Below are 16,571 nucleotides of genomic sequence, written 5' to 3'. Positions count from 1 at the left end.
TCTTGGGTTAAAATCGTTTCCCAGTTGTTGTTGCTGTTTTTCTAAATAACAGGATATTTGCATCAAGTAAGCTATAGATGGGACAGATTCCTTTCCTACCCACTGGACCCGTTTTCTTGGCAGAGGTGTGAAGGGTTAGTTTCAGGCCACCTTGGGTTCTAAAGAGCGGTTTGAAAACCACTATGTTTAGAAACAGTGAACATACATAAACATAATAGGTGTACAGTGCTTTTCAGTTTCTTGGTCTTACCCACACCAGGGAAAGAAGTAACTGTCAAGTGTCTTCAAAGTGAGGTGAAGTCTCCACACACCTAGATTGGTTTGCTTTACTTGGGTGCGGTCTGCTCGGTTTTTCATCTTGCTTTATGGTTAATGGTATGGGGTTATGCTTCCTGCTAAATTATGAACCCTTGAAAGTAGTAACTTCTCTTTCTTTTCATGATCTCTCCCCCCCCTCAGCCCTCCATCTTCCACCTTCCCCCTCCACACCTCTGTACCTGGCCCAGTGCCCTCCAATGGCAGCCAGTAAATGCTGGGTTGATGTCAAGAATCCCTATCATTTAAACGAGGCTTTTGCAGGAAATGACAGGGGAAGCACAATCCAAGAGAAAACATTGCTTGAATGAATTTGGCCATTCTCTTTAGGAAACAGAGCCAGAAGTTCTTTGTATCCTTATAAACCTAAAATAATAGAAGGTCAGGTGGAAACGTGACCATGACCGGGAGGCTCCAGCTTAACCAAAGAGCTGGTCAAACTCACCCCATGGCTAGATCAGACTTTCCAGCTGAATGGCACGGGGGGCTAGATACTACGAGGCAGACATTGGTTTTTCCCCAGTGGGGTTTTAGAGATAACACACATTCCGGGCTACAGAATAAAAACCCGAAGCAAATGCATACCTTGGCATGAGGAAAGCATATTAGTGCAGGAGGCACATTGGTACAGGTGGGAGCACGATGCCCGGGAGCTGGGCCAGGAGGAGTTCTTGCATCCTTTCCTTTCTCCTTAGAGGGCCCTGGGACCCACAGTGGGTTGGACAATGGGAAGATTTAGACATTTCTCGCTTTAAGGCCCATGGACGGCGTTTAAATTAAGAGCACATCTGGACACAAAAAAATGGAGATGTGTACCCAGGAGAACTGTGTACTTAAAAGCATAAAAGCAGTTAGCAGTTGGAAAGAGCACATTTTATGACTTTCCTGTGGAAAGAAAATATCTCAAAATGGCCTGATTCATCCAGGCCGGCCGGTGGAAGCTTAGTAAACAGGGACCACTTCCCGGAAGGCCCAGCCCTTGTCTTTGCTCCAGATGAACTCTTACTGGTGAAAACTGTATTTAAACACCAGAATTGCCAGCAGGGGCTAACGCAGACTGCTAGCCAACTGCACGTGGCTTACTAATGCCAAGTGGCACTTGAGGCTGGCCCCCTGCTTGCCACAGTTTCAGTCCTAGTATGAGGAAGATTGTTTTCCTCCTTTTGATAATTCATTATTTATTCTTTTTTTAAGGATTTTTTAAAAAGATTTTATTTATTCATTTGAGACACAGAGATACAGAGAGAGAGAGAGGGAGCATGAGGAGGGGGAGAGGCAGAGGGAGAGGGAGAAGCAGGCTTCCCGCGGAGCAGGGAGCCCAGATGTGGGGCTTGATCTCAGGACCCTGGGACCATGACCTGAGCTGAAGGCAGACGCTTCACCATCTGGGCCACCCAGGCACCCCTCATTATTTATTCTTAAAGAAGTTTGTTATTTCTGTGATAGGCAAGTGCTGAACAGGGTACTACCCCCGAGTCTAGATGATAGGTATAGGAGGGGTACATGGTCATTTTCCACACATTAAATATCCCCTCATCAGTGGTCTCTCATTCATGACATTTTTCAAACCTGTATTATTTTATCTGTGTGGTCCCTTGTTTATGTTTGGTATCCCCCAACACACACACACGCACACACGCACACACGCACACACTGATGTGTTCATGTTGGGTGTTGGGTCTGGTTTCCATTGTTGCATCCCAGATGCTAGCATAGCACCCAACCAATGGGAGATGTTCAAGAAATGTTTGGTGAATGAATAGTTGAGTGAATGGATGGATCCCAAGATAATTGAGAGTTATCTATGATTCACTGGTGAACATAACAGAGAACCTCTGTTCTAACTAGATACACACATGGTCAGGGTAGAAGGAGCCATAGTTTTACGAGGTGAGAGTAAAATCTCAAAGCACTATTAACCTAACCCATCCCCTTAGATTCTTGCTGACCTTGTTGCTGTGCTATTTCTCCACTAGTAAGAGACCCACAGCTCAAAGTCAGACCTTGTAGCAGAAGCTGTGATTTCCACAGTTCTCTGCCTCACGTGAAGCAAAAGGTCCCTAGGTTCTGTGTTATCACCCTGCTGTACACGTGGACTGTTCACCAGCACATTCTGATGGGGAGGCTGTTTTGATGTAGTGAAAAGGAAGTCTGCTCTTGGCATCATAAGATATTGGTGTGAGTCCTGGCATGGCCGTTCTGCTGTGTGTCCCTGGGCAAGTTGTGCAACCTCTCTGTGTCTTACTTCCTTCGAAATCTGTGATGAGATTCCTATAATTTACCTCACAGGCTAATGGGAGGATGAAATGATATCACGCTTGTGAAAATATTTCATAAAATATGAAATAGAGTGCACGGGAGTGATACAAGGATGCCAAGAGTGATGGTTTCCTCTGAAGTGCGTGCAGGGACATACATAGGCTGTTTTGTGGCCCTGCTGGGCTCCCTGGGGTCCACGCACCTCATCTGAGGGAGGGAAATATGGAGGTGTGTTTCAAGGGGCCTCAGTGTGCTAAGGGCTTTGAGGAATAACAGAGACACGTGGAAGAGGATCCGGTTTCGCTTCTTCCTTCACGCAGATCTTGAATAGACCAGCCTGAAAGTGTATTATTTAAAAGATTGGAGGGAGATCATAATTAAATATAAAGTAATTACTAAAATATGTATTTTGAGTGTTTTGAAAGGGGCTTGAAACCATTTATTATCATCTAAACCAAGCTATAAATAAAGGAAGATTTTATTTTTAGTCATACCTGCCAGGAGATGCAAGAGGTGGTTCGGTCTAGAGAGAACTGTTGAAACACATCGGTTCAAGAATGCTTCATGGGAAATTGAACAATGCAAACTTCCCATTGTCTCGGGGTCAAGAACAGTTTATAGAAATAAAAGCATTTTTATTTGAAATGGAAAAGGTGCCATTTACCCTGTAATATTTAACCACCCCTCCCCTCCTCCTTAGATTACAGTGACAGAGCCCCTGTTTGCAAGTTGAGATCCACGCCCCCCCCCCCCCCCCCCCCCCCCCCCACCACCCCGGCTTGCTGCCTTTAGCCCCTAAGTGAACTCGGCTGGCAGCTCTGCGGGTATATTTCAAAAGAAGCCCCAGGGCTCGGATTGTAGCCACTGCCACGCACACCTCTGCCACACCCTGCCCCCTGCACATTCCAATAACAGAGTTTTCCTGGAACTCTGTTCAGAAACGTTTACAAGGACCTCAGAATGGGCTCTGTCTCCTTGTTTCAAGGAAATACTAGACTTGCTGGGATGTAGTAAATGACGTGGTTTCCCCAGATTAATCATTTGCCAGATGATGCATCTGTTATTTTGTAAAATCTTAATTTACGTACAAAAATAAAATTCAAGAGAGGAATTAAACAGGACCATGGTATGCCGTTGGGTGGATTGCAAGCTGCCGGGTTCTGTTCACCCAGCTCCGCAGTAGACATAGCTCGCATTTTCACTTTGGAAGTTGTTCGTTTTCCTAGCATTGGACTGATAGCCCGTTTTCCTGACCTAAGGGAATAAAAATAAACGGGTTGCAACATACACAGTTTCAGATTTGGGTTTTGTTTTGGTAGTTAGAGGACCTGGATTAAAAATATAGCCAGAGATGACTGCAAATTCCATAAGCAATTTGATCAATTGAATTAATTTATGTAGTAATTTTATTTAGTGTTTGAAGTGGCCAACGCAGCACACAGGTCAAAAATCGGAAGATACAAAAGCAAGTTTGGTGAAAAGCCTCTCTCTTTTCCTCTATCCTTGGCCACCCATTTCCCCGCCCCTTAAGCAACCAGTGTTCATTCTGATTCATTTAAACTGATACTTTAGCTGAAATCTTATTTTATTTGGATGCTTTATCAACATGACCTAAAGGATCAGAGTATGAGTTTGGGTCCTCGGGGGTGGGGTGGGGTGGGGTGGGGGGAATAGCTACATAAAATATCCAGGGAGATGCCTTAGAGGAAATGCTCTAAGAGTGACACAATGTAGAACCCAAAGCAGAATTCCATGTTTATTGTCAAGAAAAGTACCACGAGCGAGACCCCCCTGGGAAACCCTGAGTCTCCCCGCATACTCATTTGGACTTCTCTGTCTCTGGGTTTCCAGAACAGCCTGTCCTCTCCTGCGTGTTGCATGTGTACTGAATCCTGGCACTGTGAATCTCCTATGATGCAAGATTGAATTTCCCGTTGCCATTTTTTCAGATAACAGCCCGCCGACAATGGAAACACATTTATGATGAATTAGGCGGTAATCCTGGGAGCACCAGCGCCGCTACTTGCACCCGCAGGCATTATGAAAGGTAAGAAGCCCTTTCTTGGAAAGTCCTTGCTTAATTAAAAGTGTGTTCATTGGAAGACGGTTTTGGTGAAGGATAAGATAAGGGGAAGTCTAAAGGACCTTTCTGGAAATAGAAAATATCCTCTGGCATTTTACCTTGCATACCACCTTGTGATTTTTTAGCGGACATGGCTTTCTCTGGTTACAGGGGCTAAAATTAGATGTTCTTTTAGTTTGGTTTTATCCTGTGACCACCTATTTGACAATACCTTTTTATTTTTCCCCCACAAGCCTAGATTACTCAGTACATTCTTCATAGGTTCATGTACTGTGAGAACCTTCAGCTTCTGGAAATCCTAAGTCCGCAGTGTTACTATGGGGTTGCCATGTAACCGTATGGACATTGAAATGTTTTAATGTTGAATGTATTAATATTGAAAAGTATGCATTTCTTTAATAAGAAAATTGGCCCCAGATGAGATCCACTGGGTTTTTTCCCCATCTTGGTATTTTTTTCTTCTACGGCTATGCTGTTGACCAAGAAAATCCTTTTTTGCCGAGCTTTGCATGGTTCAGTTTTCTAACACTTTCAGCCTCTCTCAGAAGGAGACGATCATGCAAACAAGAGGTAATGCTGCCTTAGCTGCTATGAAGCTTGTCTCCACAGGAGCGTTTCCCCTTTGCATTAGGACTATCATTGCCCACAGCAGTGCAGGTCTGTTAGCAAATTCATGCGTTACCCTTGCTCTGTGCTTCCAGTCCATCTTTAATTTGTTAGGGTCATGCCAACTTCTTTATCCCTGGCATTTCATTTCCCTGCTGACATGTTGACTGACTCAGCAACCTGGTTTCAAAATTCAGAGCTTGTAAGATCCAAGCAGAGGGGTGTGTGTGTGTGTGTGTGTGTGTGTGTGTGTGTATGTGTCTGTATGTTTTAATAACTGTCATGGATGGAATGAAGTCAAGACACAGCTGAACAAACAGGCCAGTTAGCTTGCTAGTTTGAAAGGTAAAACAGAACTGCTAAGTGTGACGGCTGCTCTTTACAAGTCCATTACCATTCCAGCTTCAACCCAGATGCTCAACACCTGCCTTTGGATCCTACAAATGCATCTCCAGATAACGTTATCTAGCGGATCACCTCTCAGTCATATTTTGTTAAGTTTTAGTTATATTTTTATCTGTGTTGCACTTAGTGTAGAGCCTCTGTTAGGATAGCCATTCAGTGAAACTTAGAAAGTTTTTGTAGATATCATCATGGTAAACTAGGTTGGGTTTAGTAACCCATGAAAAATCCCCACAGAGTAGTAGCAAGAGATTGCCTTACTTGTCGGGATAACGATCCACAAGGATTTTTTTTTTAAATGGTAAAAGGAATTCGAATTATTACTCTTCCTAGCATTGTTTTCAGTGTACTACATCAGTTTTTCAAATGTGAGTGTTATTTCTCTCAGTATTTAATATAAAACCTACATTCTCACTGGACATAACAGGGGCACCACTGAAATCCTAGTACAAAATAGCATCGGTATCTCAGGTGAGTGTTGTGTAAAGAGCACGGAAGGGAACACATTCAGCTTGATGTTGACTTCTGAGTCAAGGCTTTAATCAGAGCATTTTCATTAGAAACTCTATCTGTATTTTCTACTCTGTCTGTATGTTCGCTGATAGTGAACCTCCTGTACCTCCATCTGCAAATGTTCCCGACACCTGAGTCATCAAACTTCAAAGATCAGATAGTTAAAATTTGCAAAAAAGAGCATATCTCAACTGTTAGCTAGTTCACCCAGTTAAAGAATGAAAATTAATCAAACATATTACAGAGCATCACATGGTCAAAAAACAGATTAGGTTTGGGATGGAAAAAGGATTGGATCTAATAGTAGAGAGAGTGTGTGTGTGTGTGTATAATTAACTCAAGCAGTTATGTGGATAAAAATAGCCTCAATCTTAAATGAAATACCAGGATATATTCTTTTGAAGACTGTATCCTTTGTTTCATGATTTACCTCATCTGGAGTAGTAGAATCCCAAATGCCTTCAATCAGTCAAATTGGAAAATGCTAGTCGAGATACCTCAAACTTTAGCTACTAGGAAACATTATTTAAGATTCTTTAAAAATGTCTCTTCTGTCCTCATTCTTGGGAGTAAAGGAGTATTTCATATAGGTTTGGTCTCCCACTGGATTAAATTTTTTGAAAAGCTATGTCACCCACTCTGCTAAATCTAGAATTTGTTGGGTCAGTGTGTATCAGTCAGGATGCAGTAAGGAAAATAAAAACCACACCAGGAGGGGCACCTGGGTGGCTCAGGCATTAAGCGTCTGCCTTCGGCTCAGGTCATGATCCCGGGGTCCTGGGATCGAGCCCCACATCAGGCTCCCTGCTCGGCGGGAAGCCTGCTTCTCCCTCTCCCACGCCTCCTGCTTGTGTTCCCTCTCTCGCTGTGTCTCTCTCTGTCAAACAAATAAATAAAATCTTAAAAAAAAAAAACACCAAGTATTCAACAAAGGGAATCTGCTATAGGGAATTATTGAAACAAATGTTGTAAAGCACAACGTTAATATGGAGGAAATAACCACAGGTTCCCTGGAGTCAAGAGAATAGGAGAAAGGGTTAGGGTGTTGCCACCCAGAAGTTTAGAGAGTGTGCCTCACAGAGCTGGGATTCAAATCCCTCCCCGGGAGAGGCTCCCAACCAGTGCTGGTCATTATTGAGCTCAGAGGTGGAACCCCGCGGAGCTAGACTCAGACCTGAAGAGGCAGTGCTCCCTGTCTGGTGCTGGACCTCAGAGCAAATGCCATAAAACTTCTGGGATTGTTGACAGAAGCTAGAGGCTGGAACCAACTGCTGCTGCTAAATTACTGTTGGGTTGTCCCTGAAATGAACAGCAAGCAAAATAGAAAGAAGGAGTCCTTCCTCCCCTCCCCTGGGCTCTTCGGGCCCCATTTGCAGGACCCCAAAAGGAAGAGAGCTGACAAAAGAGACATGTAATCTGCAGAATCCCAGTCCTAGCATCACCAAGCAGAGCACAGAAGAGTAGATTTGGGGCTGAGACAATAGTCAACCGCCAAGTGGGACCCCCAATATGGAAATCCCTACACAGAGCCAGAAACCAGGTTAGAACACAGCTGTCCCGGGTGAATTAGCAAGGTCCTTCATCCTTCCTTGTATATCCTTTCGCCATCTAGGCCCCTTTCACATTGCTGTGATCAGATACAAGGGGTGTCTTGAGTGGTTAGTAGTTAATAATAGTGAAGTACTAAAATTTGCAGACAATTGACTTAAAAAAAAAATGAGACTCCAGGGGGCGCCTGCGTGGCTTAGTTGGTTAAGCCGCTATCTTCATTCAGCTCAGGTCATGATCCCAGGGTCCTGGGATCTAGCCCCCCACATCAGGGTCCCTGCTCAGTGGAGCGTCTGCTTCTCCCTCACCCTCTCCCTCCCCCCGCTCGTGCTCTCTCTCTCTCTCTCTCAAGTAAATAAATAAAATCTTTAAAAAAAAAATGAGACTCCACTTAGAATTATACCAGTCTCACTCATTTTGAGTGAATCATGATCTGAAAGGAATCACCTATGCTCCTATGTGTTGTGATCAGGAGAAAAGTCTGGGGGCAACTTCTCTGGCTGTCTTACGTCTTACTTCTCTTTACTGGTTCAGAGAAGGGCAGAGGACACTCAGATCTGACCCAGGGATGAGAAAGTGTTCTGCTTTGGTCAAAGAGGCTGAAGCTCTTGGCTAAAACTATGCTTAGGGACTTGGCAGATTTCATTCCTTCTTGCTAGTTACAAGCTGCACTAACACAAAACAGACAGGACTAGATTGGTGAAGGGCCACCGTTTTCAAGAAGGTTCAAGAAGTTGAAAAAGATCAGGATGTTGTGGGCAAACATCTCGTCGGGAGATGCCCATGGACATGTTTCAAACCTTTCCCATCAAATCAGAGTGACCGAGTTCATCCTGTGCAACCAGTCATCTCGTGTTCTTCTTTTCACCCCGATATACAGACATGGTCCTTTTCCTATTTCCATACCACCAGCTTTGCTTCCCTCAAAGATGAAGAAGGAATGAGTGCTCTACTATGCATTATCACTGATTTATTTTTCATGTGGTGCGGTTCATGTTTCCAGTAAATGTTTTCATTTTCCAACAAGAAAAAAGTAGCTGGTTCCTCAGTAAATATTACTTGTATATTAGTTGGGCACTTTTGGTTTATTAATGAGTGAAATAATGAAAGTGTGGGTTGTTGAAAAGAATCAATGGGTGTTTTTATTTAAGGCACAGCAGAAATGGTACAATGCCTGTGAATGCATCATTGTCGCTGAAGGCCTGACTCGTCCAAACTTGCCTGTGATTGGTTTAAATCAAATAGGTCCAAGCACTTCATAAAAATGTCTTTGTCAGCCTGGCTTTGCTTCCAAACCTATTCATCTCTGTCAGTTTTTAATATTAGTACCAGGCTCCTGGCCATAGTCCATTAGTACTGTACTTAATTGCTCATGTTACAGCTGATCACCAATATAAAAAGCATTAATGTTTCCCCATCGCGAGACTGTTGCTATGCGGATGTCTCAAACTCAGCAAAGCTCATGAAGTGTGGTTATTCTGGACACTTCTTGCTTGGGATTTATAGTAAAGTTACTATAGGTTGTAACTCAGAGAAAAATGCCCACCTCTGGCTGGGCGGGACCCTTCTATGTAGAACATTTTCTTTCTTGTCTGACTCTCCATTTAAGGTGTCCCAAATCACCTTTCTGGGGAAAGGAATAAAAAAAAGGAAAATCGTTATTTTTATGGAATTCTCTTAGCTTGATTTTCTGGAATAGCGATTCACTTTAAAGACTTTGTTTTCACGTGCAGATGTGTTTTCCTTTTTAGAAAAATGTTTTTTAAGCACATGCAAGAGGCAAAAAAAATCTTCACACAGAATACCAGATTACTGGTGTGAATTTTCCTGAACGAATTGTATGGTGTGTGTCTGAGGAGTACATGAAGTTGTCATTAAGGATGGAAAAAGGAGCATTAAGGCAAAAAGACTTCATGATGTGCTTTTCTGAGTATTTAGAAAATCAAGATCAGAGACAAACGTATTTGTTTACAGGGGAAATGAGTAACGACGCTTTATCTTCTTACATACGTAATGCCCAATTTAGAATTCTCTTCTTCTGCTTTTCCCATGAGCACTCCCCAGGCAAGACTGTCCTGCCACAGGGCTGGGGTGCCTTCCTTCGCCATGACTCGGGGTGAGCCGGACCCAAGTCAGACGCATCTGGGCACAACCCGAGTGACAGTCAGCTAAACCTCTTGTCTTCCTTCTCTGAAGGTAGAAGGCAGAGCGTGGGAGGGTCACGTTTTGAGTAAGATAAATACGTGCATTAAGGTAAATGCCAAAAAGATATCAAGTTCTAAGGAATTCAGCTAATCACGTTGCAAGTAAACAAGGGGGAAAGGAAGGTGAGTTACAGCTGTCTTTATGTCCAGCACACGATGTGATGAAGTCTTGCTCATTTTGATACCCCTAAAGTTAATCAAGACCCAGTTCAGAAAGACACGGGCAAGATCTCAGTGTCTGAGATCTGAGAGGTCCCTTAGTCATCCTCTAGACTCATGTTCCTCAAGTGAGGCTTTCTGGCCTGTGTGTGTTCGTGTGAACAGAACAGTTACAAATGAGTGTTATACTTACATAGCAGTCTGCCGGGATAATTTTATGTCCATTGAAACTAATAAAACATCGGGGCTTATATTTTATGTGCCTTGCTTTAAATTTCATTTTTCTACTAATTCATTTTCATGAATTCTGAATTTTACAAAAGTGTCTGTCGGCAACAGACAGGAAATTTAAAAAATCTAGTCCTCCCTGTCAGGTCGCTGAGGGAGCCTGGCTCCACACCACTGGTCACAACCTCAGATGTTTATGGGGGAGGTGGTGCAGGTGGCCAGGTAGGACAGTAGGAAGCTGGCACACATAGCCCAGGCCAGAGAGGCCCAGTGGGATCAGCCAACACCGTTGCCTTGGGCAGATGGAGGCTCAGTACTGTCAGACCTTCCATGTTTTCTTGGTAACTTTTATGTGAAGTCACCTGGCTTACAAATACTAGATCCAGGGTTTCTGAAAATATTTTACACAAGTTAAACTAAACACACCCCAGGGCAAAGGTTGCCTATAGGCTGCCAAGTTCTGTGAGGACTGAACCATCTTTGGCACTGGGCTAATCCAGTCTCTGCACAAATGCCCTGCGGTTGGGGGGCAAGAAAGAAGAGCCACCATTGAAGGTGCTTTTCATCTAAACACTCTGCCACATGCTGAGCAAGACACCTTCTGTGGCTGCCCATTGACCCGACCTTGCCTTCTGAGGCTGACTTTCAGTGCATGCCACTTCCTTGGTGATGGGCCTCCATAAGCTTGACTCCTCTTTCACTTCAAGTCCTCCTAGTCCATTCAGCCATGCCTCAGAGCACAACTTACGGATTTTCACCAGCTTGGCCTGCTGTCATATAGATGCCTCCAATCTGTGTTACTCAGACTACCCAAAGCAATTCCAGATATGGCATATAGTACCTCTTGGGATGTAGCGGGATCATTCTATCGACATAGCCTAAGATTACATTTGAAATTGGTAAGAAGCCCTCTCCTAGTGGCCGGTTTCTTTTTCTGGGGTGGGATAGATTTGCCATTTGAGTGACTGCCTTTTTCCTTTGCTGCTGCCCTCAAGAGCCAATGGGTGTTTTTTGAACATCTACCACGTGCACAGCACCCTCTGGGATAATGAAAACGTATGAGGCAGAGAGTCTGGAATAGGGCTGGCAGACAATGAGGAGATAGATGCCCATGCTACCACATTCATAGCAGAGATTGTGAAGGGAACACGAAACAGCTTTCCATGAGCCCAAGCTCAGCTTCAGAACCCCTCTCAGTATGGCACCCCCAGGCCATTACTACCGACTCATTAGAACCGGAAGGTGCTGTGATCCTTGGCTTACCTAACTTATCATACGATCCGACTCATAGTCCATACATACCTGAAAGAGAGTTAGATACTTAAGGCTATAAAAAACCTCAGGTAAGTAAGTAATTGGTACAAACAGCAAGTTCAACAGGGATCAAAAAAGAAGAGCGAATTTTCGGCTGGAATGAGCAAAATCTTCCAGGAGGATCTAGACTTTGAACTCGATCTTAAAGAGTTAGGTTATAACTTGAGGATCATCATATATTGCCTAAAATATTCAGCTGTTGAATTCAAGACCAGTGAAGATACTAATTTTGAGGGCATGGATCATGGGCTCTTGCTTTCCTGGAGTCTCCCCAGTGCACCCAGGACAGCATCATGAACATATCAGGGACTCAGGGATTAGGGGTTGAATGAATTAAATTAAATCCAAACAAAAAGGATAGTTTCCTCTAGGAAATGTGTGTCAGGAGGTAGGGAATAAGATGGTAGAAGAAGCTGTCAGGTGAATACTAAGGCTGAATTTCCAAACTGCATACACCCAAGGCAGGTATTACAGTTTATCTTCTCAGTGTCTATTGACTGTCTTGCCCCGAAGTCCAATGGGTAGACCATGCCCCATCCTCACCCATGGGCACCCGTGGTGGGGCTGACCAGTCTATGGACTTGCAGCTCCTTTCTAAACACTGGCTCGGTGATGGGGGCTCTGGCCAGTGGGCACAACGAATAGCCATCTGCAGCACTGCCACACACACCCTCTCATCAACCTTTCCCCAAACCCGCAGAAGGCTTCCTGGCTCTTATCCACTGCCAGCAGCCCCGGGAAAATCGAACAAGGTGCCGAGATTCAGGCAGGCTGGGGCACGGCCGCTGCTCTTCCATCTACACCCCACCAAGCTTGTTCTTGGAGACCTCCAGAATTTCTCCCGAAAGGACAGTCAGATAACTTCATAAGCAAAATCCTCCCTCTGTATCACTCAGCATGCTTAAAATGCTCTGATACCTTTCCAATGCCTGGATATTTCAAGAAACTTTTACAAAGGAAAACAAAGCCCTTGCCAGGCCCTGGAGTAGAAAAACTGGTTTCTGTTTGAAAAAAAAATAAACAGCCTTTGAAAAAGTCTCTATTTAAAAATTCTTAAATTTGCCTCTAAATGCAAGTTGTAATTAATAGAAGTCGGAGTTTACACTCTAGAGTGTAAAAACACCCTCGGGCACAAACTAATCAAGTGTGTGTGTCGTGCTGTAAACTACAGCAAGCTCTTTGTGTGACCCAAAAAAAAAAAAAAAAACCTTGCCAAACAGCAGTTTTTGTCAGGCTCCTTTATTGTCTCATTTTTGCTTTCTCCCTACCTCCCCCCTACTCACCCCTTTGAACCTGGCTATAGTATTTAAGAAACTTTGCAGGTCCGATGTTTTTATTGATAGTTTTCATCAAGCATGAATTTAAATTTGAGAATAGATTAGGTGTCTGAGCCCCTTTTCTTTTTGATAAATAACAAGAGGTTTCTACTTATGATTTTCTGTCCTCGGGGCTTTATCATTAAGATTAAATAACTGTACTCTCAAGCATGCCACTGCACAAACATCTTTTCAATTACGTGAGTAACAGATGCCTTCACAAAGGAACTATTGAAAATTCAGAGAGCCTGTTTCCAAAAAAGAGAGAAAAAAAGTATCAGATGATAGAAGAATGTAATTGTTTACCATTAAAATATATCCTTAACTCTTCCACTGAAAACCTCTTGGAACATTTTGGTTTTGTACAAGTTATTACAAAGTTTGATCAAAATACTAAATGTTTGGGGGAATTGTTGAACATTTCAGAAGCTCTGTAACCTGTGGTATCTCACATACGTGGGACCCAAATGCCATAGTTGTTTGCTTGTTTTTACATAATGGACACTGCCTGCCTTCGTTGGTGGGGTGCTCATTATGTTGAAAACACTGTAGTTACATTTGTCTATTAATCTTGAAATAATGTTCATCGCCCTTGAAATGGATCCATGCAACTTGATTCTGAGTTAGTCATTGTTTTGCTGCTGGCACTGTGGAGGGCTGGGTGCTGTGTATGGTCTGTGTCCTCTGTTGTGAGCATGTATTTTAATCCCTGGGGCATAAAGCCGGCCTTTCTGAAATCCATCCCAAGGTCTTCAATTGAAAGGCATGGGGCTAACATTGGTCTAGGCTCTTTTAGAAGTGGCAAGGAGGCATCATAGAAGCAAAGCCCCTGAGGAGCTTTCGTTCTAGCTGGGGAGGCCATGACCTCAAGTGTGTGTGTAAAATTAAGTGCTACAGGCTGGAATTCATCGAGGATATGGTTCTTGAGTTTCTCCTGATCCAACCAGAGTCGCCCCCCTTTTAGAAAATCTTGGCCTAGTTATCCTGGCGTTTTGTAAGAGGAGCACTGTGCCCAGTGCCCGAGCCATAGGGCTGCTTCTGTTGTAATGGGTTGACTCTTTGTGGAATGGCTTCTGAGAAAAGGAGAATGCTCACCCTGATTTTTTTCGTGCCTTAAGAGCTTAGGGTTCTCTTAAGCCACGGATGATCAGTTCAATACCTCCTCGTTGGTGGTGCTTTTTAGACAAGATATGAAAATGCACCGCTGCCCTGCTGATATGAAGGCAGCTCAGAGAGGCAGGCCGATCTGTGTTTGAACTCGAATTTTGGCACTTGATAGCTGCATGCCTTTGACTAGTCATTTAGTTATTTCACTCTGAACCTCAATTTCCTCATCCATGAAATGAGGATAAAATAATGTATCTGTATATACTTCTTTTTGTAATGGTTGGACGTAAAGTATACAAAATGCCTGGTATTAATAGGCACTTAATACATGGTGGACACTATTAATATCTTAATGCCTAATCAATATATAAGAACAACCAGAAGTTGTCCTCCCCACCCTCCCACCTCACCTTTTCACCAAGATCCTCGTAGACGAAAGCAACTCCAGTTCAGGGGTCCTTCCATCCTCAAGCTACCTCTCTCATGTTGACAGTCCTTTATAGGAATCGAGTTGCCATCTAGCTGGGGCCAGGCTCCTTTTTTTCTTTCTTTGCTTAGGGTTACAGCCACTCCAGGACCATAGAGGAAGGTGTCAGAGTCATTAATGGGTCTAAGAAACAACTCTCCCACCACTTCCAGGGGCAAAGAGACAGAATTAGTGCCTTCAGAAAAGTTTCTCATTCACCTTCTACTGCCTCTTGAGTAGGTAGTGGTCGGCAGGTAATTTTCCCAAGAAAGAGCTTTTCCGAAGACAAGTGGCCATATATTGTTGTTGATAATAATGGGCCACATGCCTTTTGGGTATCTTACACAGAATACAAATGATGTGATTTATACCCACTTCCTCATTGAAGAGCTCGGTACAGTTTACCCTTGGTGAGCTCATCTAAGCTAAGTCTTTTATACAGAATCCATGCGGTATTCTCCCGTTGCTTTCTTGGCTCACATGAGTCCTGCCTTGGGCTCAATTCTCTGTGACTTACATGTCAGCATGGACTGTCCCTCCATGGTTTGATGCTCAAAGCCTTCAATTCACCTCTTCATCTGTTGGAGGGGGATACTGGAGACCTCTTTCTCAGCTCTCTTGGTTACTGATATTTTGCTTCTCACACTCTGCACACTATTTTTTCTGCTTTACAGGAACTCATGCCACAAAACCAAGGAGATCTTTTACCCAGGGCCCACATCTTTCTCAGATGGAGCCTGGCTTTTAAAAGGACAGGGACAAAGTTTCTTTTGTACTCAGTGAGTGTTGTGCCCACTGAGGAAATATCCCACTTTTGTGCACACTGGCATAGCACATTTGTGTGCTTGACTTTGGTCTTGGTGCCTATCTCCCAAAGGCTCTTCTGCCATTTTGGTCGTGGTCTGGAACCCTGAGAGGTGAACCGTATGTGAGATCAGACACTTTCTATGCTTTTTGGAACCTTAACCAGTATGCATACATCACCTTCAAACAAGAAAAATATACCTTCTATTGGCTCCATATTTGGTGAAAGATTGCTTCCCACACTTCACAGTGAAGTTATATTTTCAATTTCTGGCTGAGAAGGGAAATGTCTGGCCAAGCCTTAGAATTTATCAACCCTGGAATCAACTCGGAGGTATAATGACTTCATTTGGGATCAGATCAGGTCCGAAGCCCCAGTGGAACCAATATGTCATTTCTTTTCTACGACTGTGAAAAAAACCTAACACGTATAAGAATAGCAGTAGCATTTTTGCCCTGACATGCACACCAACTTTTCTTCCCTCTGGCCTTAAGATATTCTGTTCCAAGGGCACCAGCAGATCTTTGGGCCTAGCCTTTTTCACATGTCTGATGCCCTAAAAGTGTCTACAGGGTAGCGAGGGTGAGTTCGAGAATCAACTACAACCCTAAAAATTTCCTGCTTCTTTCCCCAACTCTTCAAATTTGAATCAGTTCTAGACAGTATTATAATATCATTTTGCAGAGCTCTATAAACAGATGGATTCTCATTTCTCCTCCTAAGCACTGTTTGCTCCATGTTTTGGCCCCAAAGTTCAGTCATTCCACGCAGGCATTAATCAATACAGAAGATCATTAGTGGTTACTCGTTCAGATGAGATTTGACATTACTTTCCCTCGGCCTATGGGGAGGGAAGGGGGAAGGCTGCCTAATAAAGATGAAGAGTCTTTTCTTCTTTTGTATGAAATGCAAATGATGAGGACAGGGGCCATACACAGTTCTGGAGTGTGAGGCTGCCGGGTTTTGTTGAGAAAGAGAGGCAAGACCCTGGAGGATTTTAGAATTTGTAAATATAAAATCATCTGCCTTGGTGTTTAAAGAGAATAATAAAAGGGAGAAAGAGTTGGCAGGTTGCCAGATTACTTACATTACAGTAATAGATTTGCTGACCCCTGATTCTGCTGTAGAGAAATGTATTGAATTTTTCATAATATCAGATGAGGCAGATCTAAAAACCTAGTAGACGGCACACCATTATTTAACTTGAGATTTAACAAAGCCGAAATCTTTTCAAACCAGCAATTTC

General features: G+C 43.5%; 1 protein-coding gene across 2 annotated transcripts in view; it reads left to right on the top strand.

Annotated features, from left to right (window-relative positions):
* ARID5B (AT-rich interaction domain 5B) overlaps nucleotides 1-16,571 on the top strand; it is a 177,122-nt gene that overhangs the window by 146,978 nt on the left and 13,573 nt on the right. For both annotated transcript variants that reach the window (XM_025850160.2, XM_025850161.2), the window contains one exon: nucleotides 4,524-4,621. In XM_025850160.2, the coding sequence (XP_025705945.1) occupies nucleotides 4,524-4,621 (98 nt within the window). The remainder of the gene's footprint in view (nucleotides 1-4,523; nucleotides 4,622-16,571) is intronic.

This window comes from Callorhinus ursinus, unplaced genomic scaffold, assembly GCF_003265705.2.
Source record: "Callorhinus ursinus isolate GAN/ISIS: 27379988/994484 unplaced genomic scaffold, GSC_fseal_2.0 scaffold69, whole genome shotgun sequence".
In the NCBI taxonomy this organism is placed as follows: Eukaryota; Metazoa; Chordata; class Mammalia; order Carnivora; family Otariidae; genus Callorhinus; species Callorhinus ursinus.
This window is presented reverse-complemented; position numbering and strand designations above follow the sequence as displayed.